This window comes from Perissodus microlepis, chromosome 14, assembly GCF_051167445.1.
Source record: "Perissodus microlepis isolate ML-2025 ecotype Zambia chromosome 14, ASM5116744v1, whole genome shotgun sequence".
Taxonomy (NCBI): Eukaryota; Metazoa; Chordata; class Actinopteri; order Cichliformes; family Cichlidae; genus Perissodus; species Perissodus microlepis.
The window spans coordinates 23,947,970-23,975,271 of record NC_140474.1 but is presented as its reverse complement, the minus strand read 5'-3'; the positions used below and the strand labels follow the sequence as shown (position 1 = coordinate 23,975,271).

The window sequence follows — 27,302 nt, the reverse complement described above, 5'->3', positions numbered from 1 at the left end:
AGATGCTGCCTCTTTAAGAGACCTGCGCGTTAAAACCTGCAGTATGAAACAAGTACAGAGGTGTTCACGCCTGTTAGAGATCACATCTGAGGGCTGATTCCGTTTAAACTAACATCCCTGGAGTGTTGGTGCGGTCATTTAAAGGAACTTGAGTCCTCCTCTGCGGAGCAGCAGGCAGTGCAGAGATGCTGCGCTGATGCTGCTGCGTTTCCTCATGTGAGTATCCTCCTCTCTCCAATGCGGCAATAATAAGATGTGGTCTGCTAGGGCGATAGAGCACTATAGGACGTGTATTTCGGCTCAGAGGATATTTTCAAATGATGTAGAAATTGCACGTCTATTGTTACAACATAGCCTGCGTGGAATTTTTATCTTTATTATAGCATTGAATACCCGAAATCGCAGCACCAGGCTAAGTTTGAAGTGTTTTTTTTTTCTTGTTTTTTTTTAAACGTATTTAGTAGACAGACTGCGTGTCCTCAGACAACCCAGCACGATCTAGCTGAGAGTAGGATTATGTCTGAAGGTGCTGGGAGTCCTTGACTTTCAAGTGATGATGTCACTTTTTGACGTAAATCTGCCTTAAGGTATTGCACCACACTCTCAAATATAGAGTGGATAGGCTATATGATTCCTGCCAAAGACACCAGTATGACAACAGCCTCTATATATTGAGAGCATACCCAGAGAGCAGGAGAGATAAAGGTGGTATATTTCACTGAGAAATATACTGAGAAATTAATTCTGTAGGATTTTAATGTGATGGCGACAGGCCTCGTGTCTCTGCCAGTGTTTCTCCTCTACAAAGTTGATTTGCGCATCTTTGACTGCAGTGTGCTGGCGTCTGAGCTCTTTGGTTGAGACTCCAACTCCCAGAAGTCAGCAGGTTAAGCCGCTTAGACTGGTGAAAAGTAACGCAAAGTATATTGGAAGGAGTTCACATTTGGAAGCACACATGCCAATTCTAGCACACTTCACTTTTCCCCACCATATGAGAAAACAGTATGTTGGGTTAGCAGCATTTTTGTTGTTTTTGCTGCTGATGTCATTATATAGAGAGATGGTGCCACTTGGTTTAATTGTAGAGAAAATCAATAAATGTCTCCTAACCAATAAAACAATGACATTGTAAAATAAATAAGTCAATAAAAAATAATTAGAAGGAGGAAGTTACATTTCCAGTGACATAAAGGAGGATTAAGTGTTCCCTTTCTTTAAAATAATTGACAACTAACTTTAAAGAGGCTTTTAAATTTTAATTTTCATACATGTAGTTTGTTATCCCTCATGTCACATTTAATTTTGCATTAAATTACATTTTCCATTTTGTGCCCAACTGCTTTGACTTCAAATCTATGAAATGGTGCCCCCTAAATAATGAATTAGCCTACTGACAAGGCAACAACACAGGTTCTGATTGGCCAGCCGGAAAAATTTATAGATGCAGATTATTTAAAGACCAACAACAGTCAATAATAGACTTACATTCACTTGTAAGAACATGGAAAGCTATATATTTTTTCATTTATTGTAAGAAGGCGGCTGTCTGATGCTACATTTTGGCACAGTTTATATTCCACGGGAATCCTTTTCCATGTATAGATGTATCTTTCTATTAAATATTAAGTGAACGTGATTTTTTTAGTATTAAATGATGGATTTTATACACACTGAAACCTTGGTAGTGCTGCAGCGGCAAGTCGCTCAACAGGTTACTTCCGGATCACGGAAAAGAACACAGAGCGACTCTTGATTTTTTATAGTCTTTGCTGACCGCGTGACCTTAATTGATTTAAAGATTAACTGGAACCTAGTGCATATTGTTGTGCAGATTAATAATGTTGAAAGATAGTTATTAGTACAGTCAGTTAAAGAATAGAAAAATTATTACTGAGAAAAATCCTAAAGGGAGATTTATTCCGTAAATGTGCTTCTACGCATGCGCCAACAAAATTGGTCATCACACCACTGCATCACGTTACAGGAGAAACTTATAATAATGAATTCACGCTTGCAGAAGAAAATATTTAAATATATTTGAAATATCTCAGTGAATTCACACCCAGAAGAAAGACAACAGTTAATTAAAGGTTAGTTGAGACTGCTTAGTCTTCCTGACGGGCTTTAAGACGAAGCGGAAGTAACCACCCGGGAATCCTCTCGCTTCGTATTCCCCCGTTTTGCTCTCACGCTCAGTGTAATTCATTATTATTAGAACATCGCCTTTGAAGGAGTCGGTGTGTAGTTGGGGGATCTAACAGTGTCACTTGCTATTGTTGTTGCGATTGTTTCCAGGAATACCGAGTGCCGTGAAATGTCTCTGCTTTTCGAGAGGACCATTATCGGCGCGCGCTGGACACACACAAGTGAGTGGGGTTTGTTGGGATAACGCTCCTAAAGAGGCTCAGTGGAAAAACAACCGGCACCGGCGGTGTACGGCCACAACGAAAACTCTCAGACAAATCACATCAACACATAAATGCTATATATATGTGTGTAATACATCACCGAGAGGACTGGTATAAATTTACCGGACTGTCAAGGGGCAGGTGATGGAAAATAACGGTTTTCTTGTTTCACGACAGCCTTTTCTCGGATGGTGTATTCCTGCGCGCAGTGGGGAAGATAGTCCAATGAACGTGTATGTGCTGGGACACAAAGCAGCAGCGACATGGCAAACTGTCCAGACCCCTGGTAAGTTTACTGTTTGCTGTCATATACTCCTGGCAACATGTAACATACTGAATATTTGCAGCTGATAGCCCTCCTATAATTCCTCGGTAGTTGAGGTGTTCAGACTTCCCAGTGAATATCTCAACTAACAGTCAAGGCAGGAATAATAACATTTTTTACAGCTTCCCTTTATGGACCAGGCATAAACGTTTCGGCAAAATGGTTCTATTGCCCGTGTAAAGGTAAATAATCACTGTAATGCTTTTTAACCATCCTCTGCTGGATCTGGTTGCCACACCCACCCAGCTACAGTGGTCCAGAGGGACTTAGCCACAAAGCTCCAATGGCCTCCTGCTGAATGAGCAGAAATATATTGTTTTATTTCTGTTAACAGGTTAGCCGAAGGTTGTCTTATTCAACTGCAACAACCACATAGTTTCTAGAAATAGCAGCATGTTTCTATAAAGCACTCCAGTGCTCTTTGAAGAAGTGACCAGGAACAAAATGAGGAAGGGTTTGGTTTTTTGGTTGTTTTTCTTTTTTCTTTTTTTTTGTTGGGGGGGGAGGGGGGATCAATGATCTTGGGTGGGACTGCAGTAAGGTTTCAGTTTTAAGGATGTGATAGGATGGTCAGTTAGTTCAATTAAATTTCATTTATATAGTCCCATGTCACAACAACAGTTGCCTCAATACGCTTTAAATTGTAAGGTAAAGACCCTACAATCTTAAAGAAAAAGCCCAACAATCACACAACCCCCTATGAGCAAGCACTTGGTGGTAGTAGGTAGGAAAAAGTCCCTATTTTACAGGAAGAAGCCTCTATCAGAAGCAGGCTCAGCCATCTGCCTTAACCGTTTGGGGGTGAAGAGAAAGAGAAGAGAGCAGTGTTCTCAATATGATATTGTAGAACTTTACACAGACATAAAATGGCATTAATGGACGGTTGGTGTATGGACCTGGTGAAGAGTCCACGTTCTCATGTTTCTTCCAAACTTACACCTTGATCAATAGTGACTGTAAGCAAGACTCTTATTTCTTGTGATGAAATTTAACACCTTTCCTTCTTTGCTGCTGAATTGTAGTGTTGTGTCTGTTGGAAGATTATTATACATAAGAAAAATTTGTTGCCATTGTTTGTTGTTAAAACTTGAAATGTGTGTTTGTATTTTCAAGGTTGCCATGGGTGACAGTTCGTCATGAGTGCATTGGCCTGAGGTCCTACCGGGTCTCTCCATTTACATCTGTTCAAGATGTCAAGCAGTTGCTGTACGAGGAGACAAACCTCCCAGTCAAAGAGCAACGACTGACTCACAATGGGAGAATGGTGAGCATTTATTTTTCTGTAATAGAAGAGTACAAATAAAACTGATGAGGACAACAATAAAATTGTCATTTTAAACGTCTTTGAACTTGCCACAGTATGATCACAGCAAAACAAAATGCACATGATGTGCAACGGCAAATCTTCCATCTTTTCTGGTCACTTGTATGTTACATTAGAGCAAGACTCACAAGTCTGTTACTTTGTTTATTAGTGAGCCACTTCTTGTATTTGGGGTTTATGTAAGTACTTGAGTACAAAGTAAATTAATGGTTTTTGTATGTTTTTTTGTTTTGTTTTTTGACATTCTAGTAATGTCATTGCAGAAAGACACGAGGAAGAAATTTGGCTTCTCTCTCTTAAATTAGATAATTACAAACAGCAGAAAGCTGCTCTATTTTAATGACCCTGTTCCATAACTGCAGAACAAATGGTGTGACACTCATTTAAACTGTTAACAGGGCCCTCATTGTTAGAAGTGCTGTGAGTTTCCCTCATGGTGTAATTAGTTATTTGTGTTAGTAATTATTTGAGGCCTTGGAGTGTTATCGATCTCATGACTATCTATCTATCTATCTATCTATCTATCTATCTATCTATCTATCTATCTATCTATCTATCTATCTATCTATCTATCTATCTATCTATCTATCTATCTATCTATCTATCTATCTATCTATCTATCTATCTATGATTCTTACAGTGACAGTTATGCAGTAATTCTAAACACAGGATCTGCTCCACTGGCTGCTGCCCAGTGATCTCACTCATACTGCAGACAGCATGACTCGGCACCTCTTCATCACAGTGTATTGAATAATACTAAAGTTACTGCATTCAGAGGATTGAAATAAAAACGCTGCGTTAAACGAAAGCTTGTTTAATTTTCCAGATTTAGAAATATCACATTGTGTATCCCAAAATATTGCAGTTTTAAGATCATGATTATTAAGTTGTGTGCATATATAATTGTACAGTTATATGAATAAACGGTCTGTGATTGTATGGTAATTATTTATTTGAAACAAACCAATGTGTTACTGTTAAAAATTTGATCCGTTAATCTAATTCGTAACACATACATAATCTAAACTCATTAATAACACTGCAGATTTGTGGGCAGGTAAATCTATAGCGTGACTGTGGTGTGCTAGTTTGTAATCGTTCACTCAGTGACTTACACGACTAGCAGGACTGCAGTTGGCCCCGTGTCTTGTGGCTCAGCTGATGGAAAGCACCAGATGGTGGGCAGTGCTTGGCAGCCCCCCTCCACCCCATCCCATCTCATATGTAGAAATTAGCTACAAGCCAGTCCTACAAGCTAACACCACATACACTGCAGGGCCAGTTTTAAGTAAAAGTAATACAGTCATGAATTCTGCTGCGCCTAAAGCTGTGTTACATGATGTGTTTCCTAGGAAACAATAACAGAAAGTAATTTCCTTTGTGTCCTTTGGATGTAAGTCTATATTTGATGTTACACTGATGCAATTAAATCTGCAGCAGTGTGATGGAAGAGGTGCTGTGCACTTTAAGGCAAGCTTGGCTTGTTCTCATTGAGTCTCTAAACATTCTTCATTGTAAATGCCTGGCAGTGGGTGCTCTCAGATAAAATTAAACCTTCAATCCTAGCAGCCAAATATTTGATAGAGGACCCTAAAGCTATTATAAAAAACTATTTTAAGGCATTAGTAATGAAGACTGCCTGCGTGCAACTACATAAAAGGTGTTATTTACATTTATTGAAGGTTTTATACAGATTTATATACTCACTTTTTCCCTAATAATATTATTACATATAACCACGAGGCCTCACCTCCCTCTGTGTGTCGAGCTCTGTCACTGTATATTTGTTCCAAGAAACATATTGCTTACAATATACATCACAAAACATCTTTATACTGTGAAATAATAATTGTACAGTGGCGTGACAATGATGAAGATGATGAGTGTGATGGCTCAGTTTGCCAGAGAGCATGTTGATGTGCAAAGACTGCTGAGTGCAGGAGGGCACAGTGTCACCTTGAAGAGCCCCATGCAGCTGAGTCAGGCGTTGCTGCATTGATTCAGAAATGCTCACCAGGAAAAGGCAGACTGTCAACTAATGTGCAATAACCCCAACTCTGAATGATTTGACAGTAGCTGTGGTGAAAGATTGAAGGCTATAAGTCTGTTGTTAAGTCTCATTAAATGACATGTCTCATTCTATTCATGCAGTTACATGTTCATTTTGTAAGGACTTTTTAAAAATACATATTTTCTTCATGTCACCTGATCACACACAGTTTTATTTCAGTGTGGTGCATTCTTGCTGTACATTAAAACCAGTTCTCTCTCCTCACATCAATCCTGCATAGCTGGATAACAGTGTGCAAATTGGTACTTTGGTGCCCGCGGGAAGCCCAGAAGTATCTGTCATTCTGGAGGGACGAGGCCTAAAAGGAGGAGGTAACATGAAAACCTGCACATGTATGCAATCAATGGGTCAGTATTAAAGAGAATCTTACACAGTGTGTCTTACAGGAAGGTTTGGACAGACAACACCTCCTTTAGTTGAATTTTTGAAAGATATCCTGAGGAGATATCCTGAAGGTGGACAGATTCTAAAGGTAAGGGTGCTTTTTTAAAAAAAAAATGTGTCTGTATAGACTACATATTAAACATAATTAGCATACAGAGGTTGTACAAAATGTATACATTTCTGATAGTATTTAAAACTCTCTTGATCTGTTTAAAGTTGGCTATTTAGTTATTATTTTTAGTACACGTGCATCGGATGGGCGGTATTTTATGAGTTTATATCATCAGTCTGCTATGGTAGGGATTCATCCAAGAGAAGGCTGTTTGTAGGCAAAAAAAAAGATTTTAAATGAGAAAATATGCCAAGTTTGCACAGAAACAAACGTCATAGTTTTATTTTAGCTTTAACTTGCCGATCTCAGGTCCTTTACCATATATGGTTGTACTTCTTCCAAAGCTGAAGTCCCAAATGATGGCATCTATTTTAATAAGGTCTTAATTTTTTTGGCAAGGCCTTTTAGATAAAATTATCCACCTATAAAGCTGATATCTCAGTGTGGCTTTGTTACAAGGCCCTGTCTTCATATTTGATGATCTTTCCTCTGTTTTATTTTGAAGGAGCTGATCCAAAATGCTGAGGATGCTGGAGCCACAGAGGTCAAGTTCATGTACGATGAGACAGAGTATGGAGCGGAGTCACTGTGGTCACCTGACATGGCTCAGCATCAAGGTTAGCAGTCAGTAACAAGTTAAGTCCAGCAGCATAGCCCAGTGATCAGCTCTTAAATCAGAAGGCAAACCTTCAAGCTCTCATGCTGACAAGAATCTGTGCTGGTTAAATATCTGTTAGCAGCTATTCTGTTACTCTGACTTCTTTAGGAAGAGAGGCAACAATTTAGTCAAAGAAAATACATTATCTTTACTCACTCACTTTAGAATAATCACATTTGTTTTTTGGAGTTTTTCCCAGCATGGTCACGTTGATTCTGACTTCCAGGAACAGCACTGTACGTGTACAATGACGCGGTGTTCACTGTGGAAGACTGGAATGGCATTCAGGAGATCGCAAGGAGCAGGAAGAGAGAAGATCCTTTAAAAGTTGGACGATTTGGCATCGGCTTCAATTCTGTGTACCATATTACAGGTACAGTGTTATTTATCTAGCGAAATGTTGAATGATGTTTTGTTTTCTCATGTGGAGTCAGTGTGTTGAACCAAGGAATATTTACCTGTATTTTCCAGAGTCTGACCGCAACCAAATTTAGACTGAGAGGCAGTAAGTTTGGAACATAAATCACAGTGGTAACAAATCGCAGATAATTACCTCCAGAGATCCTTCCACTGATATTAAAGGCTACAAAAACAATTTCACTAATGCATTTACTGAAATGTCCAAGCAAAGCAGAAGCCCAAATATATATCTACGTCTTCCAGTCAACATTGGGCATGAAATGTGGTGCACCCTGCCTGGTCATAGAGCAGAGTTGTTATTGTTTTGTATTTTCTGATTATTTTGTATTTTTATTTCATTTTGTCTTTTTTTTAATCATTTAAGTTTCATTTAGTTTCCAGAGTGTGTTTCCTCGTTTTACTTTAGTTTTAGTCCTCCCACATGTGGAGGGCATACCCTGGTCCAGTCTGGTTTTTATTTTTATTTCAGTTAACTACAATGGTTTTTCAGATATAGTTTTAGTTTTAGTTTTAGTTAACGGTAATAAGCTTACTACCATTCATGGTGACATCAACAACTACAACATGTCTTTGGACTGTGGGAGAAACCCAGAACACCTGCAAAAAACCTTCACATAGAAACATCCCACCCGACCATCAGGTTCAAACTCAGAAACATTTGCCGTGAGGCGACTGTGCCACTTGCCTAATATGCTGATCTGAATGTAACCACTTACCATTGTTAGCTATTATTGTTGTTCTTTGTATGTATGTTTCAGATGTTCCCAGTATATTCAGTGGAGACCAGATCGCCATGCTGGACCCCCATCAGACCCTGTTTGGCGTGAATGAGTCGGGCCAATGCTGGAACTTGAAGTCGGACATTAAGGAGATCACGGAACTAGCTGACCAGTTTGCTCCATACTTTGGGATGTTTGGGAGTTCCAATCAAACCATTCAGGATGGCCACTTTCCTGGAACTCTGTTTCGCTTCCCGCTTCGCATGAAACCATCTCAGCTCAGCGGCAACATTTACAACAAGGAAAAGGTTTTGGAGCTCTTTGAATCTTTCAAAGCTGACGCAGACACGGTGCTCCTCTTCCTTAAAAGTGTGCAAAAAATATCCTTGCATGTGCGCGAGTCTGATGGCACAGAGCGCATGTTGTTTCAGGTTACAGCAACGGAGAATACTGATGATAAGCTAGAAAGACCGAATGCACTGAAGATACTGGGACAGGCTATAGACAGCTATAGCAATGGTGTTCCCAGCTCTGCCATCACGTGCGTCACTTACCAGCTCAACATCGAGACTCAGGATGAAACGGCTAAAGAGACCCAGAGGATGACGTGGCTGGTGTGTAATGGAGTTGGGGGAAGAGGGATGTGTGCTGAGTTGGACTCTTTGGCAGATGATTTGAAGTTTATGCCTAGCATAGGCATTGCCCTGCCTCTTACTCTGTTTAACAGAGAGGACCAAGGTGCAACATCTGGTTTCTCAGGACGAGCTTTTTGTTTCCTTCCTCTTCCTCCCGGAGAAGAGAGCGAAACGGGCCTTCCTGTTCATGTCAGCGGCTTCTTTGGCCTCACGGACAACCGCAGGAGTATCAAGTGGCGGGAAGTGGACCAGTGGAGGGATCCAGCTGCCTTGTGGAATGAGCTTCTTATAATTAGTGTCATCCCGAGGGCTTACTTCACTCTCATAATTGAGGCTATCAAAAGGGTACAGATAAAAAAGGACCAAGACTTTCCATTGTCTCCTACAGGAAGCTATAGGGCCTGGCCAGACCCTAAGCGGGTCAAGTCCCGCTGGAAACCCATTCTCCAGCCACTGTTTGATGAATTGTTGCAGCACCAAGTAATCTATTCCCTCAGCGAGAGCTGGGTCAGGGTGGACCAGACTGTGTTCTCAGAGCTGGACACAGACGATGGCATTTCAGAGACTGTGATCAACTACCTCCAAAGCTCAGGAATGCAGGTGGCAAAGGTGCCTTCTGCTGTGGACTTTGTCTTGGCTGCCTACATGACTCAGTCCGGTGAAGTGAGGAAGGTGACGCCATCGTTGGTGCGGCAAGTGATCAGGAAGAGCAGACACACAGGTCCCTCACAGGAGAAGCTGCTGCTGCTGGAGTTTGCACTTGGAGATGCTAATTACAGTGACCTTATAGGACTTGAGCTCCTGCCACTCCAAGATGAGACCTTTATAACGTTTTCATCCTCTGTGACCGAAAAAGATGCCATTTACATTGCTTCTGAAGAGTACCCCAGGTACAGAGTGAGATGGTTTATTTTTACATATAAGCTTCTGCCAGTTTCATCATGTTTTTGTAATTCTCTTCTTAATTTGATTTCTTTTATTATTCCTGAATGGATTTTAACAGGAGAAGACAATATTTATTTTATATATTTTACCATAAACTATTCACACGTTGTTTTTTTCATGGATAAGGAATCCATTTCTCATTTTTCTTTTGTCAAGCATTAGTTCCAAATACATTTATATAAACAGTCTGGTTCATTCTTCATGGCTTTAAGTAAGATTACTGCTCTTTGCAAGGTTTAGTGGCAAGGTAAGAAATTTCCATATTAGGAAGGCTGATGCTGATTTATTCAGAAATATTGACAGACTAATTGCATGATTATCTAGTGAGTATTGCTGATGCCTTTGAAAAATGAGACAATAATACAACAAAGCAAACTGAATTACATGCACAGTGCAAAATCTGCTGTCCCTCTGTGAACATGGCCTTTGATAGCTTCTTGTTTGAAAACTGTGCCTACCATTATACAAACTGCATCCAGCTGGATTTGGCTTTATGTGTAAACTCAGAATTAAATTTGCAAAATTTATGACCTTTTTTTTAACTTCATCCTAAGGTCTTTGTATCCAGGACTGGAGCATCGATTCATATTAGAGAGTATCAAGCCTTCAGTGATGGACAGTTTGAAGAAAGCTGCCAAATGCAGAGGTAATGTCACCTATTTTTTTTAATAAATGTATATATAATCAGCTTTATTCCAGCAGTGACCAGCAGAGAGTTTGACAATGTTAAACATTTTTAACAGATTTTTATTTGTAATCTTGACAATAGGAATTGAATCTAATCTGTTAGATTAAGTGTCTTTTTAGGGAAGCCTAAAAAAATAATTATTTATTTTATTATATTTGATTTTGATTTAAAGTATTGTGTTAATTTTTTAGTTGGCCTGTATCTCCAAAAGAAAATCTTTGCAGTCCTGTGATGAACAAGTAGGTTATGTGGGTTCAGCCATGTTGTAACACTGGACTGTTGTACTCTCAGCTTGCCAGCGGGGCAGTAAATCTGGTACCCAGCTGATAGGCTGATAGAAAATTTAGGGGAGAGAGAGAAAATGGAAGAGAGAGTGAGCACGCTGATTCATGGATGAGTTGTTTTTGTGCCACGCATTCCACTCGGTCTGCAAGAGCAGATCCTGAGTGCACGCTCTGCCATACTCATGCCATAGTCATGACTGTGGGTCACGACCCAGGCAGAGGAAAAGTGCTGAAAAAACATTTTTTTCTCCCCAAAGCCCAAAGTAGAAGACACAGAGAATACTCCATTTATACATAGCTGCAACAATTTGGAACTAACCGCTTATTATTTTTCTGCTAGCTAACATTTTGCTATTATTCATTTTTATTACATAAAGAATTGTCTGTTAAGGTTCTCAGTCATCCAGGTCATCGTAGTCAAAGGAGATTGCAAAGAAAAGCGTCTGGACTTCTTTAAGTTGCTTGAAGGCGTTTCACCTCTCATCCGAGAAGCTTCTTCAGTTCTAAGGTCAAATGGTGGGGAGTCCCAGATTTAAACCTAGTGGGAGTATCCCCCCACAGAGGGACAAAAGGACCCCCTGATGATCTTCTAATCGCCTGAGCCAAGGTGTGAAACTGGGTGTGGGTCCCAATCAGCCAGGGTTTCGGGTGAGCTCATTGTGAAACCTGGCCCCACCTTATCATGCGAATTCCTGAGGTCAGATGGCCCAGGATGTGAGTGGGCGTTAAGGCGTCTGGATTATAAAACTGGATTATAGATGGCAGACATCTGCCATCTATAATCCAGTTTTGAGTTTTGAGGATGTGAGTGGGCGTTAAGGCGTCTGGGGAGGGAACTACATAAAGAATTCAATTTTAAATAGACATCTTAACTGTACTTCCAAACCTTGGCCTTAGGGTGGGTAAGGCCTTAATGTTACTCAGATATATAGAAGTGATGAACTGAAAAATGATCATTTGTTTACTTTTTAAATTCTTTATTTTACCACATTTTTTTTTTAAGAAACAGTAAAAATCATCCCACATCTCTTAAATTTTACAGTGCAACAGTTTCTATGGGGGTGTTCAGGTAAGGCATTTCAAAGTGTGTGACCTTTTTATTATTAACCTAAACTCATATGTTGGAATGATAAGACTGGATTCAGATTGGCATGACTTTAGTATCTTACTGATCGTATCATATGTATGTATGTGTGTTCCCCAACTCCTTGGCACTTTTGAAGTCTTATCATCATTATCTATAAATGAGTCTTCATCAAACAGTGACATCAAACACAATGTTTATGTAGCTTGCAAAGAAGAATTAGAAGAAATATATTTATTTAATATTTTTTGGCTTAGTGTTTATGAACAACTGTTTTTGCCATCTGACTATATATAAAGTGATACAAGGTAAAAATGAATAACATGATAAATTACCGTGCATGTCTGTGTTTTAATACATGAGCGAAGTGAACAAGTGCCACAGGCCTGGAAAAAGCATTTTTTCCTTATTAAATTAACAATTTGTGTGTGTGTGTGTGTGTGTGTGTGGATACACAGTAAAGTTTGTGCAAGCGTGTTTGCATTACTTACATGTCTTAAATATATTTAGATTCTGAGTATTTGAGGTGATGTGTCTGAGGAAAGAAATGTACTCATCATTTAATGAGTAAAATTTGACAAGAGACTAAGAAGAAAACAAAACACTTCAAAAATTAAATGACATTGTGTGGCTGAGCTATGAATGAAAAGGTGCATTTAAAGGTGTAGCAGCTGTATCAATAACAAGAACAAACCTAACCCATTGATCAGATTTTATTTTGCATCTGTGTCTGTAATAATAACTTGTGCTAATTTCTAAATTTCACTGTTACAACAGGTAGACCCTGCACTCAGCTACAAGTGCTGAACCCTGAACGTTCAGCTCGACTCATCAAGGAGATCCTGTCAACAGCCTGGCCAACCAGAGACTTTAAAGTTCACTGGGATCCTGGAAACAGGGAGTTGAAGCATCCTACACTTTCCTGGCTAAAGTTGATTTGGAAGCATCTCTATATATATTTTGCTGATGACCTAAATACATTTGAAGACATGCCTTTGATCCCACTTGTGCCACTCGAGGAAAGCACACACACAGTTGAGCTTCTTCGTTTCAAAACTCCATCACCCATAGTACTTGTGGATGAGGAAGAGGCGCCACTTTCTGAAAACGTGCTTGACATCATAGAAAAGCTTGGAGGAGTAGTGATAAAAAAGCTGGATCCCTGTTTGCAGCATCCTCTGCTAAAAAATTACATTCACCCATGCTCTCCTGGTATGCTTCTGCAAATTATGAGTAGAACATCAGCCCAACGATTATCAAGCCAAGTCTCTTCTTTCTCAGTGGAAGAGAAAATTGCACTCAGAAATTTTCTTGCAGGGCTGTCTGACATTACAGAGAAGGAGAAGTATATCCTACTTGACCTTTCCATCTTTAAAAAACTGGGTACATGCTCTAAAGGTACCTCAGCATTCACATCACTGAGAGGGGCCAGAGCTTTACACCACAGAGCCAAGCACCCGCCAGATGTGAAATTATCTGAAAATCTTGTTTCTTGCTCTGATGAGGAATCAATCCGCCTCATCAAAATGCTAAATGTTGAACAAGTGAAAACAACAGAATGTTTCAAAATGATTATTCAGGATATTGAGAGAGGTTACTACACAACAGATGAGACAACTGAAATCATGCTCTGGGCTCTTAAACATTTGGCTTTTCTAAAGAATGAAAACTCAGCCGTGATTGGATGGCTTTCTGCTCTTAAATTCATTCAGCTGCCTTGTGGAAAGTCAGTCAAAGCAACAGATCTTTTTGATCCTGAGCTAGAGATCCTGCAACATCTATTCTTCATGGAGGAAAAAAACAGGTTTCCCACAAGTACATTCACATCATCTCCAGATATTCTTCATTCACTCAGACAACTGGGACTAAGAAATGAAGTACAGCTCAGTGAAAAAGATGTACTTCGAGTGGCAAAGAAGATAGAGGAGTTGCAAAGCAGTGAGGAACCTAAATGGGACTTGATAATTAAAAAAGCAAAAACACTGCTGCAAATACTTAACAAACAGACCAAGCTTGTAAAATCAGCTGATGCTCAGACAGCTTTGCTTAAACTAAAATGGGCACCGGTCTGTAAAGACAGACCCTTAACTTACCCTAGATCTCTTGCTTGGGTTGGAGATACTCTCCATATCTGCTCTTTGTCTGAAATGTGTGAAATATCCCATGCAGTCCTTGTGGGCTCTTCAGTACCACTGGTTGAACACACATCTGCAGGTATGAAGAAGGCACTGAAACTGACTATGGAGCCACAAGTGGATCAAGTATTACAACACTTGAAAGCAGTGAATGACTGGCATAAATCTCAGGCATTCACCACAGAGGATTGGTATCAGTTCCAGCAGATCTTGTTTGAGATTTATGGCTTCATGCAGGCTCATCTTGAGGATGCAAGAGAAGCAATGAAATCACTGCCTTTTGATTGGGTGTGGACAGGGAAGACGTTCTCGTCACCTGGCCAGACAGTTTTAAAAGCCCTCCCTGATCTAGACTTGCAGCCTTACCTCTACTCTCTGCCCAAGACAATTAGGAAGTTTCACAAGCTTTTTAAGTTCTGTGGTTCAGTTGAAGAGGTTGTCCCAGACCATGTGTTCAAAGTCATTGCTCTCATTCGACAGAGATGTGAAGGAGAGATGACCAAGGAAGAAAGCAAACGTGATATTCTACTTTTAATCAACATCCTGAGATGGCTGTACAACAATCAGATACCTGTAGACACTAACATGCATGTGCCCATTCTTTGTTACAAGGACCCAAGCAGGTTAGCGATGAAGCCCATCCATGAATGTACCTACTGTGATATCAAAGTTGATGATTTGAACGACTTACTCGAAGACGCTTCAGAACCAATTATATTGGTCCATGATGACATTCCTATGAAAACAGCAGAGTGGCTGAAGGTCCCATGTTTGAGCACACGCTTGATAAACCCAGAGAATCTTGGCTTTGAACAGTCTGGCCAACAAGAACCTCTAACAGTGAGAATAAAAAATATCTTGGAGGAATATCCATCTGTAGCAGACATTTTCAAAGAGCTTCTTCAAAATGCTGATGATGCAAGTGCAACAGAGTGCAGTTTTCTCATTGACATGAGAAAAAACACTGACATTCGGGAGAATCTCCTTGACCCTGGCATGATTGTTTGCCACGGGCCTGCCTTGTGGTCTTTCAATAATGCCGTATTTTCAGACACAGACTTTCTGAACATCACAAGATTAGGTGGATCAGTGAAAAGGTGTGAAGCAGACAAAGTTGGCAAGTTTGGCTTGGGTTTTAACTCTGTTTATCACGTTACAGATATCCCCATCATAATGAGCAGAGAGTTCATGATTATGTTTGATCCAAACATTAATCACATCAGCAAGCACATCAGAGACCGGTCTAATCCAGGGATCAAAATCAACTGGAACAAACAACAGAGGAGGCTGAGAAAGTTTCCCAATCAGTTCAAACCTTTCATTAATGTCTTCAACTGCCAGCTTCCTTTAGCTCAGGACTCGCCATACAAATACAATGGTACACTGTTCAGACTTCCATTCAGAACAGAGCAGGAAGCGTCAGTAAGTGAAATCAGCAGTCTGTACTACAATACCACAGATATCTACTCTCTCGTTGATGAGTTCAGCATATGTGGCCACAGATTCATTCTGTTTACTCAACATGTTGGAAGCATGGTCTTGAAATACCTGAAATATGAGGAACCAAATCCAGCAGGAGCGCAAGATGTCGTGGTAATCAACAAAAGTGTGTGGTCATCCAAAGCCTCATATGGACCTCTAAGTATCCTAAAATCTGCAGCAAAGGTTATGAAGAAAGTAGCAAGCACCAGCAAGGTACCTTCTGATGTTCCCAAGTCTGGATGCATCATACGTGTTATGGTGGAGGAGTTTCACAACGTGTTCAAGCGCATTGTTGATCTCCACTCCCCACTGTTCCGAGGTTCAGAGGAAGATCCTAACCAGTATTTTGAGATGGCTGCTAAAGGTGTTCAGACAAGAAGACTCACAGATGAAATGCCCCAGAAGGCAGTTGAGGTCACGAACTGGCTCATTTGCTCATGCATGGATGCAAATGAGGCACTCAAATTTTCCCTTAGTGATAGTGGAAAAAGATTAGGACTAGTGCCTTGTGGAGGGGTGGCCGTTCTTCTCTCAGAGGAGGAGAATAGAAAATGGACAGTGAAGACAAATGCAACACCAATCGGAGAGGTGTTTTGTTACTTACCTTTAAGAATCAAAACAGGCCTACCAGTCCAAATTAATGGCTGCTTTGCTGTGACATCAAACCGTAAAGAGATTTGGAAGACAGACACCAAAGGACAGTGGAATTCTATATTCATGAGGCATGTCATTGTCCAGGCCTATTTAGCAGCTCTCACCATGCTACGGTTAATGGCCGAAAGTGGAGAACTACTGAAGTATAACTACTATGCAGCTTGGCCAGATCCAGGTCAGGTACATGATGACTTCAGACTGATCAGCCAGGGTGTCTACCAAGAAATAGCCAAAGGAGGTGACAGTGAGCATGCAAGAGTTTTCTCAGATGGCAAAACGTGGGTGTCAATCAAATGTGTCAGATTCCTTGATGATGCCTTACTCTGCAGGTCAGACATAGGACCCGCTGCTTTCAAAATCTTCTTGAAATACCTCAAAAAGAGTGGCTCACAAAACCTCTGTGCTGTTGAGCTGCCTGACTGGGTGAAGGAAGGATTTGATGATGCTGGGTGCAAAGGAAAGCTGATGGAAAACACCCTGACAGAGAAGCAGTTCTTTTCAGATGTCTTTTTCCCACACATCCAGGAAATTGACAAAGAGCTTAGGGACCCTCTAATGCATTATGTTTTGAATGAGAAACTAGAGGATTTTGCATCAATCCTCAGGGTTACACCTTGTATCCCATGCTCTGGCCCCAACACGGAACTGGTTTTACCTTCTAAACTTATTCACCCAGAGGGAAGAGTTGCTAAACTCTACAACGCTGATGATGGAAGATTTCCTGAAGGAACTTCTAAAGACTATGTAAACCCTGTATGTTTAGTAAAGCTAGTGCAGTTAGGTATGGTAAAAGACGATCTGTCATGGGAGGACCTGATTGAGCGTGCTCATTCTGTCATGGATCTTAATGAAAGTGATCATACAGCTGCATGCTTCCGTAGTAGTATACTACTCAATCTCATTGACGAAAAGCTGAAGATGAGAGATGAAGGAACAGCTGAGCATTTGGAGAAACTGCAGGACATCAGGTTTCTTCCATTCCTGACAAGGCCTGCAGGATTCTCTCTCCCATGGCATGGGAACAACTTTTCCCCAACAACAATGTTCTCTGCCAGAGAGCTCTTCACAACTGAACATCAGGACACAGTGTGTCTGATGAAGCCAATCCTGAACGAGAATTCCCCATCCTTTAAAGGTTGTGGTGCAATCTCGCTAGCTGTGAAAGACTGTCTTGGTCTAATAAGGAAACCCTCAGTTGGACTGGTCATCAGTCAGCTAAAGAAGCTCTCTCAGGCTTTTGATGGTGTAACTCTGTATCAGGAAAACATAACAAATGCCTGTTACAAATATCTTCATGAGGAGATGCTACAGGACGAAAGTGCAAAAGATCAGATAACTGAGGAACTGAAATCCTTCAGCTCCATCCTGGTAGAGAACACATATGTCAGTCCTTCCAAAGTTGCTTTCCACCTAAATTTTGATGCAGCTCCACATCTTTACCAGCTCCCCAACAAGTACAGAAACAGCTGCCGTGAGCTTTTTGAAAGTGTTGGGGTACAACCTAGCTTCACAGTGGAAGATTTCTCAGCTGTTCTGGAAACTATGAAGCAAGAATGTGGACGAAAAGTACTCAGTGAGGAAAACTTCCAGTTATGTCGCAGAATTATTAGTGAAGGAATATGGAGCCTAATACGAGACAAGAACCAAGAATACTGTCAAGTGAATTATGGTGAGATTCTGTTACCCGACTCCAATCTAATGCTGCAGCCATCAAAATCCCTGTGCTACAATGACTGCCCCTGGATCAAAGTCAGAGACTCAACGGTGAAATACTGTCACGGGGATATTCCAAGAGAGGTTGCTGTAAAATTAGGAGCAGTCCCAAAACGTCATAAAGCATTGGAGAGATATGCCTCAAATGTCTGCTTTACCACGCTTGGGAGTGAGTTTGGACAAAAAGAAAAGCTCACAAGCAGAATTAAAAGCATTCTCAATGCTTACCCATCGGAAAAAGAAATGTTGAAAGAGCTGCTTCAAAATGCAGATGATGCCAAAGCAACAGAGATTTACTTTGTTTTTGATCCAAGAACGCACCCCACAGATAGAATATTTGACGATAAATGGATCCCGATGCAAGGCCCAGCGCTCTGTGTATTTAACAATCAACCATTCACAGAAGATGATATCAGAGGTATACAGAATCTTGGGAGAGGAACAAAAGAGGCCAATCCAGGAAAAACTGGTCAATATGGCATAGGATTCAATTCAGTCTACCACATAACTGACTGTCCATCCTTCATCTCTAACAATGACATTCTTTGTATCTTTGATCCACATGCACGGTATGCACCTGGGGCCACATCTGTGAGTCCTGGAAGAATGTTTCGAGACTTGGACTCTGACTTCAGGTCTCAGTTTTCAGATGTTCTTAATCTTTACTTAGGAGCTCATTTTAAGTTGGAACGCAGCACGATGTTCAGATTTCCCATCCGCTCTACAGACATGGCAAAGACATCAGAGATCAGTTCTGTCGCTGCGTCTGACAGGATGGTACAGAACCTTCTGGATAAGCTTAAAACTGATGGTGCAGAGCTTTTGATGTTTCTTAACCACATGGAGAAAATATCAATCTGTACTATTGATCATTCATCTGGTGAACTAAAAGTGCTCTACTCTGTGACAGCCAAAATAACAGATGGTGACCGATTGAAACGCAAACAATTTCATGCCTCTGTCATTGATAGTGTGACCAAAAAGAAGCCGCTTACTGCTATCCCAGTCCAGCAGATAACCTACACAATGGACATAGAGGATACTGAGGGAAATCTGACTACATGGATGATCTGCAACAGATCCGGCTTCCCTAACATTGAAAATGTCTCTAAAAGTGTGATCTCAGCTCACAAAAATGAAGACATCACCCTGTTTCCACGTGGAGGGGTAGCTGCATGTGTAAGTCACAACTACAAAAAACCCCACAGAGCTTTCTGCTTTCTTCCTCTTTCACTCGAGACAGGGTTACCCTTTCATGTCAATGGACATTTTGCCCTAGATTCTGCCAGAAGAAACCTGTGGAGAGATGACAATGGAGTTGGGGTGAGGAGTGACTGGAATAACAATCTGATGACATCACTGATAGCACCCGCCTGTGTTGAACTGCTGATTCAGCTCAAGCGTCGATACTTCCCAGGTCCAGATCCCACCATGACTATAGTCCAAGGAACACCACTTCATGTTGTTAAAGATACACTGCGGAAATATCTGTTCTTCTTCCCAGCCAACAGACTTGATATACAGCCAGACTGGTACTGCCTGGTTAAAGCAGTATACAGCTGTATCCATGCTGACCTGAAACGTCTCCTTCCTGTTGTCAGAGCAGCACAGATGGACAACTCTGAGATGCACTCTGTCATTTATATTTCATGGGTGAATACATCTACAACAAACAAGGGAAGAGCCTTTTTTGATAACCTACTACAAGATGAACTTCAGCATTTGAAAAACACAGAGTACAACCTAACTTCAAGGAAGTCTGTGGCTGAAAATGTCTACAGGCTGAAAACCTTGCTTCTTGATATTGGTTTCAACCTGATTCACAGCTGCGATGAGACTGCAAATCTCTACTTCTGTTTGGAAGATGCAGGGATTCCAGTACGTTATGTTACACCAAGTGATGTCCGTAACTTTCTTTACACTTTCTCATCACCGGATACATCATGCCATGTTGGAAAACTCCCCTGTCGTCTCCAGCAGTCAAACTATAAGCTAGTTCATAACTTGAAGCTTCTAGTGGACTACTGTTTTAAAGATATAGAGGAAAATGAAGTCAAAGTCGAGGGCTTGCCTCTGTCGGTAACAATGGACAACATGCTTCAGGTGTTTGATTCAAAGAGACCAAAGTTCCTGACAGTACACCATGAACTGATATCATCTAGGAAAGACATGTTCATGAACACATTGTACATTAGGTACAGCAACATCCTGTTGAATGCAGGAGTTGCAAAAAGCTTTGACATCAGCAGCTTTGGGGACCTACTTGGGTCTGTTCTTCCAAGAGAGTATCGATCAAAGATTCCTGTGAAATGGAGAGATACCTTTGCAAGTGAATCCTGGCTAAAGAATGTGTGGAACTTCATCAGTGAGAATATCGCTGCTAAGGATAATCAGGTGGAAGTGAAACCTGGCTTCGACACAGTTCTTGAAATTCTGAAAGATTGGGCTTTGCTGCCTGGAATCAAATTCATGGCCAGAGAAAAGCTTGTTGTTCCAGAGTATGATGTGCTTCTACCTCTGAGCTTGATGAGCATTGCCATATTTCCACAGGGCCAAAATGACAAAGTCTTTCATACCCTAATGAAAGCAGGGTGTATTCAACTTGCAGTTAACAAAATCTGTGTCAAAGAGAGTCAGCTCGTGCCTTTTCTGACACAGTACACTGCAAACATTGAAAATCCATCAAGTGTTCTGAAAGCTGTAGAGTACATGATTCAGACATCTGCATTCAAATCGGGAAACCTGAATGACAAGGACTTTGAGGCTTTTTTGTTATATTTCAACTGCAACTTGGCTAGCCTCACACAAGAAGATGCACAGAGCCTAAAACTCCTCCCATGCTTTAAATCAGTTAGCGGAAAATATATCAGCATTGCTAACTACGGGGCAAACTATGTTCTTGCCAAAAGTCTCCCTTCTGCGGACATAGACAAATGGGCAAACACGAACTCCTTTGCATTTCTTGCAGATTGTCCGCAGCTCAAAGAGTTGTATACCTTCCTTGGCTGCATGCCAATAGATGACTTAGAAATCTACCTCCGTCATCTTCTGCCAAAGTTTGAGAGTCTTTCCTATGATGCCAAAGTTGAACACATTGTCTATCTGAAGGAGAGGCTTTTGGCAATGGAAGAACCATGTGAGATGAAAGATCAGCTCTATGAGAAACTGAAGGAACTGTCGTTCATCTATGACTACTCAAACAGAATCAGGCCAACTAAGTTCTTCTATGATAAAACAGTTAAAGTGTTTGAAGTTATGCTACCTACAAAGTCATTCATACCTACTGAGTTTTTTAAAAAAGTAGAGCAAGTGTCAAAACCCAAGAATGGGACATTGTTGCTCACCTCATGGATAAATTTTCTGAGAAACATTGGTCTCAAGCATGAAGTATCACAGCAGCAAATTCTTCAGTTTGCAAAAGAGATCAGCATCAAAGCGCAAACGGAGAGCTGGACCAAGGAAAAAGTGCAAACCATTGTCGATGTTCTTTTGAACCATATTTTCAGTGAGAGGATGGACCTTTTTCAGGGCACTTTTCTCAAAGAGCTCTCAATGATACCTTTTCTGTGCCCTGAAAGAGCACCCAAAGAACTCATCAAACTTCATTCTCAGTACCAAGAGATGAGTGGCACACTTCCTCTCATACGTTTCAGTGGGTCCCAAGTGAATCCAAAGTTCAAGCAAACAGATATTATTCATTTGCTTTGGACATCATGTCCAATACTACCGGAGAAAGCTACACCTTTAAGCATAAGGGACCAAGAGGGTAGCACTTTCACTGGGCAGGAACAACTTGACCAAGTGTTAAACATGCTAGGTGTCAACTTGGACCCACCTCTGGAGAAAGTCATAAGCAACTGTAAGAATATCTGCAGTATATCCAATCCTGATGATGAAATGGTGAAAACCAGGAACAAAGTTCTAAGATCCACATATGAGTTCCTCAATGCAGATAAAAGAGATTTCCGTTACCAGCTCCGTGGAGTAGCCTTTGTCATGGTAGAAGATGGCTGGAAATTGCTAAAACCTGAAGAGGTGGTCATTAATTTGGACAATGAATCTGACTTCAAACCCTACTTGTACAAACTACCTCTAGAACTCGGTACCTTTCATCAACTGTTCAAAGAGCTTGGTACAGAGGATGTTGTGTCAACCAGACAATATGTTGAAGTGCTGTGGCGAATTTACAGAAATTCAGAGGGAAAGCAGCTTGACCCAAATGAAATGAGAACTGTGAAAAGGGTTGTTTCGGGATTGTTCAAGTCTCTTCATAATGAGCCAAAGGACATTCGCAAAGACCTTGAAGATCTAAGAGATTTGATATTTTACCTGCCAAGCCATGATGGTAGATTAGCCAAATCGAATGTGTTGGTGTTTGATGATGCACCACACTACAAGAGCAGAATTCAGGGTAATGTTGGAGTTCAGATGCTTGTGGATCTGAGCCAGTGTTATCTAGGCAAAGATCATGCCTACCACACAAAACTAATCATGCTACTTCCACAGAAGCTAAGGCCTAGACTGCTGAGTAGCATTCTTGAAGAGCAACTTGATGAGGACTCTCCAAAAATGTGCCAGTTCGGTGCCCTTTGCTCGCTACAAGGTCGCCTTCAGCTGTTGCTCTCATCAGAACAGTTCATCACAGGACTGATCAGAATAATGAAACATGAGAACGATAATGCATACCTTGTGAATGAAGACAAAGCCATACGTCTCTGCAAAGCGCTTTGTGAAGGGCTCAAAGTGTCCTGTTTTGAGAAACTCCAGACAACTTTAAGAGTGAAAGGATGTAGCCCTATCCCGCACAGTCGCAGCGAAACGCTAGCATTCCTCAAGAGATATGGGACAGCTGTGATTCACCTCTACATCCAACATTCAGACAGCAAAGACATTAACTTTCTTTTGGCTCTTGCTATGACACTGAAGTCTGCTACAGACAATTTGATTTCAGACACGTCGTACCTGATTGCTATGTTGGGCTGTAATGACATCTATAGAATCACAGAGAAGCTGGACAACCTTGGTGTTAAATATGATTCAACAGAGCCTTCACAGCTTGAGCTACCCCTCCCTGGAACCCCAATTCCAGCAGAGATACATCACACACTGCTCATGGATCCAATGAATGTATTCTATCCAGGGGAATATGTGGGTTATCTTGTAGACTCTGAGGGGGGAGACATATATGGCTCATATCAGCCCACCTATACATACGCCATCATTGTACAAGAAGTCGAAAGAGAAGAGGAAGAAAACACAAGTTTCCTTGGGAAATGCTTCCAGATCGACATTGGTTATAGTGAGTACAAAATAGTTAGTTCCCTCGACTTATACAAGTTCTCCAGACAAGATGAAAGCACTCAAGTTCGAGACACATCAACACCATTAACACCTACGAGCCCAGACAGTCGTTCCTCTGGTCTACGAATGGTCCCCCCTCCATTTCCCGGCAAAGAAAACTTGCGACCCCCTCCACATAAACAGTCTCCAAAAAAGATCAAACTTAAGGCATTGCCTGAGATTCTTAAAGAAGTGACCTTAGTAGTTGAACAAGCCTGGAAGCTTCCTGAGACGGAGAGAAAAAAGATTATCCGAAGACTGTATCTCAAATGGCATCCAGACAAAAATGCAGAAAATCTGGACATTGCCACAGAAGTCTTCAAGCACCTACAGAATGAGATAAACAGGATGGAGAAGCAGTCTTTGGCTGATCAGCAAAATACAGACAGGGCTTCCAGGAGAGCCTACTCTGCATCATCAACCCGCTTCCAGTCAGAGAAATTCTCATTTCAAAGGTTTTATTCATCGTGGAACCAGGAAGCAACGAGTCACAAATCAGAAAGGCAACAGTTCAGGGAACATTATACAAGTTATGCAAGTTCATCACACTCGCATCGTTTCTTTGTTCCCCCAACCTTTAAGACAGTTGGAAACCCTGTGGAGGCCCGCAGGTGGCTGAGACAAGCCAGAGCAAACTACTCTGCTGCTCGCAATGACCTTCATAAGAATGCTAACGAGTGGGTTTGTTTCAAGTGCTACTTGGCCACAAAGCTTGCATTGATAGCTGCTGATTATGCTGTCAGAGGAAAGTCAGACAAAGATGTAAAGCCGACTGCGCTGGCTCAAAAAGTAGAGGAGTACAACTCCCAGCTCAAAGGCCTCGCCAGTGACGTTCAGATCCTGGAAGGATACGGTGTGGACAGCCTGAGAACTCGCTACCCTGATCTCCTGCCATTCCCGCAGATTCCCAATGACAGATACACATCTGAGGTTGCAATGAGAGTGATGGAATGTACTGCACGGATAATCATAAAGCTTGAAACCTTTGTGCAGCAAAAAATATGATACTGCTGTTGATGAAGACAAGTATGCATAGATCCTCTGTGGAATCGAGGAAATGTGTGATTGTGTGCAATACAGACCATGTATCAAGAATCCCCCCTGGCAGCTTATGGTACATTTGCAGTTCACACCTGTGATGGCGGTGCTGTGGCTCATGCACAGTAAATACATGTATGGCTTCCATAACCTGTTAGGCTGCATTCATAGAAATTTGCTGTAATATGTAAAAAAAACATAAACCATAATGTAATATGTAAAAAAGCCATTTGTGCATATGCTGTACATACAGATGCCTCAGCAATACATTTTGTTTACCAAAGTCCCCACATTGACTATCTTTGCTCTAAGTTAGAAAAAATGCTGCTTTTTTTTTACTTTATCTTTTGTAAAAATAAATGAATATATTTTCTTGCTACGGAAAACCCGTTGGGTGTACTTAAAGGCTGTGCATATTATGAAAAAGGTCAAATCTGTCAAGTAATGCAGTTACTGTCATGCAACATCTCCTATTTGCAAAAGCTCAGCAAGTCAAGGAAATACAATCATGTTTGTACATTTTGTTTGTACTTTTATGCTTGATTTCGTATCATTTTGTTATAAGTTGTACATTCTCTGTAACATAGCCAGGCACTTGTTTATGGACAGAGCACTTTTTGAAACTCATGTACTTGCACTTGTGTAGCATTAGTCAGCCCAGAAACTTGGGACAATCCAGCTGTGAACAGAAACATGTTCTGTTAATTTTAACTCACTTGTATGTTTTGTGTCAGTCAATATGAAGTACCTGTACTCAAAGCTGGAGTGCAAGTGTCTTGCTTTTATCTATGAAGTTTTAGAAAAGGCAATTAGTCAAGTATCCTTGTAGGTTTTTTTGGTTTTGTTTTTTACCTGTTTGTTAATACTCAGCAGGATTTGTGATAAAGAGCCATATTCTGTAATCTGGGCACAACCCAACATGTTAACCTTTGCCAGCATTAACCCATGTTCATACTTTTTATTTTTGTCAGTTGAATCTTTTGGTTTAAGGAACATAGATAAGCACCAGACTGTGGTGCTCTTGTGTTTTTGCTGATTTAGCAGCTTGGTTTTACCTCTGATTTGAAGGACGATACGCACACTGATCACACATTGTAAACAGAAACAATAACTTATACCTCAAGCTTGAGGTCACTCAGTCAAGACTGTCCCCTGAATAAACTTTGGAGTTCTTTCTGTAGATCATGATGATGTACACTGGCCATAGAAAGCCCTAATAAATTCACCCCCCAAATACTCTGTGCCAGTTATTGCTTGGACATTATTTTAAAATAAGGTGTATTTTGAATAGAGGAGTGTCACTTTAATTTTGCATTGACAGAAACTGATATTTTAAAATGAAATATTGATATTGTATCAGTAATGTATACTGTTTTACAGTGAGGTGTGAGTTTTAATTACTTTCTTAAAAAGACAAGATGCAAAGTTATAGATGAATTGGACTGACTGAATCACTGCAATCCTGTGAAAAAGAACTCTGTGCTATCCTGAGATAAACTATACAAACCCCACTGCATATATCATATACACTGTGGGGTTATCAGTCTCTCACATCGTTGGGCAAATGTTGGTTTTGGAAAGATGTAGTGCAGTGTATTATAACTAGAGCTAAATAGCTTCTCTTTGGTCATTTTTCCAGATTTCTTGCGATTTGTTCAGATGCAATTTAACAAACCAAAGCATGGTACGTCTTGGAGATACGATTCTTTCTTCCGGCAACCCTTCTAAAAAAAGCCATACTGAGGTCTGTAGTCTGAGTTGTAGCGCTTGGTTTTTTGCAGTTTCTCTGAGCATTGCATGGGCTGACCTCTGGGTGAACTTCTTGAGACATCACCTGTTAACTGTCTTGAATGTTTTCCACTTTTAAAGAATCTCTCACTGTAGAATGACAGACTTCATAATGTTTGGAAATGACCGTATACCCATTGGCACACTGATGGGCAGCAAAATTTGCTTTTCTAAAATCTTTCCTCACAATCATGTTAACACACACCCGAATGCTCCAGACTAGCAAACAGCCAAAATGTCTGCTATTATAAAGGTGCTTACACTTGTTCGTGATCAATTAATGAAGTGCATTCATAGCAACACTTGGCCACTACTTAACTTTTCCATTCCTATGGAAGCTAAAAGGGATAATTACTTTTTCACAGGATTGTATATTTATATATGTATTTAAAGTTGAAATACCAAAATTATGATATGTCTATAAGATAATCATGATGTGTAAATGTGATATAGTGACAGTCATGTTTTAAGCACAAATGCTCCTAGTGTCCTACAGTCTTGCATCTGCATTTGCATTAAAACCTCAAAGTTATAAGATTTATTACAATGTAGTATGTTTATTAGCTAGCCATAGCTGGTACTAGTAGAACTATTTTTTTTAATGAAGCTGATTTCTGGAGTTATTTGAAGGGTTAAATTTACACTTGCCAAAACAAATTGATTTTCTACGCTGACATCACATTACTGCAGTTTGAACCATCCCAAAAATAAAGAGCATACAGCTGATGTGGTGACCAGGAGAGCTGACAAGAATAGTATCACCACACCTGGATGTGTGCAAAGGTCATGACCCCGCTGCAGCACACACTGTGTGATCCACTGAATAAGCACAAAGTTGCTTCTCTTGGGCTGCTGGTGTCAGTCACTGTGGTGTTACTGCAGAGTTTTACCACTAGAGTGCCTCACAGAGCCATTAATTAGGCCAGTTATATTAAACTGAGTCCACCAGCATGCAGCTTACGTGCACATCAGTCTGTCAATGCTTTCATTTTCTGTTTTTTTCCTTTCTTTCTTAGATAGATTGAATTATAAAACATGAGAACACTTTTTAGAAAAGCAAGCATGTGAAGATTACAGCTGCTGACAGGCAGG

At 40.7% G+C, this 27,302-nt stretch overlaps 1 protein-coding gene across 2 annotated transcripts; it reads left to right on the top strand.

Annotated features, from left to right (window-relative positions):
* Positions 1–25,658, top strand: sacs (sacsin molecular chaperone). 2 transcript variants are annotated; one of them, XM_084949899.1, is made up of 12 exons: positions 1–216; positions 2,296–2,366; positions 2,586–2,694; positions 3,847–3,997; positions 6,352–6,442; positions 6,518–6,603; positions 7,133–7,244; positions 7,512–7,658; positions 8,464–9,949; positions 10,559–10,650; positions 12,019–12,045; positions 12,838–25,658. In XM_084949899.1, exons 3-12 carry the CDS (start codon positions 2,672–2,674, stop codon positions 24,387–24,389), a joined length of 13,767 nt encoding a protein of 4,588 aa, XP_084806025.1. In that variant the 5' UTR covers positions 1–216; positions 2,296–2,366; positions 2,586–2,671; the 3' UTR covers positions 24,390–25,658. The 2 variants fall into 2 exon arrangements, with proteins under 2 accessions (XP_084806025.1, XP_084806026.1); XM_084949900.1 differs by lacking the exon at positions 12,019–12,045.
* The last annotated feature ends 1,644 nt before the right edge of the window (positions 25,659–27,302 follow it).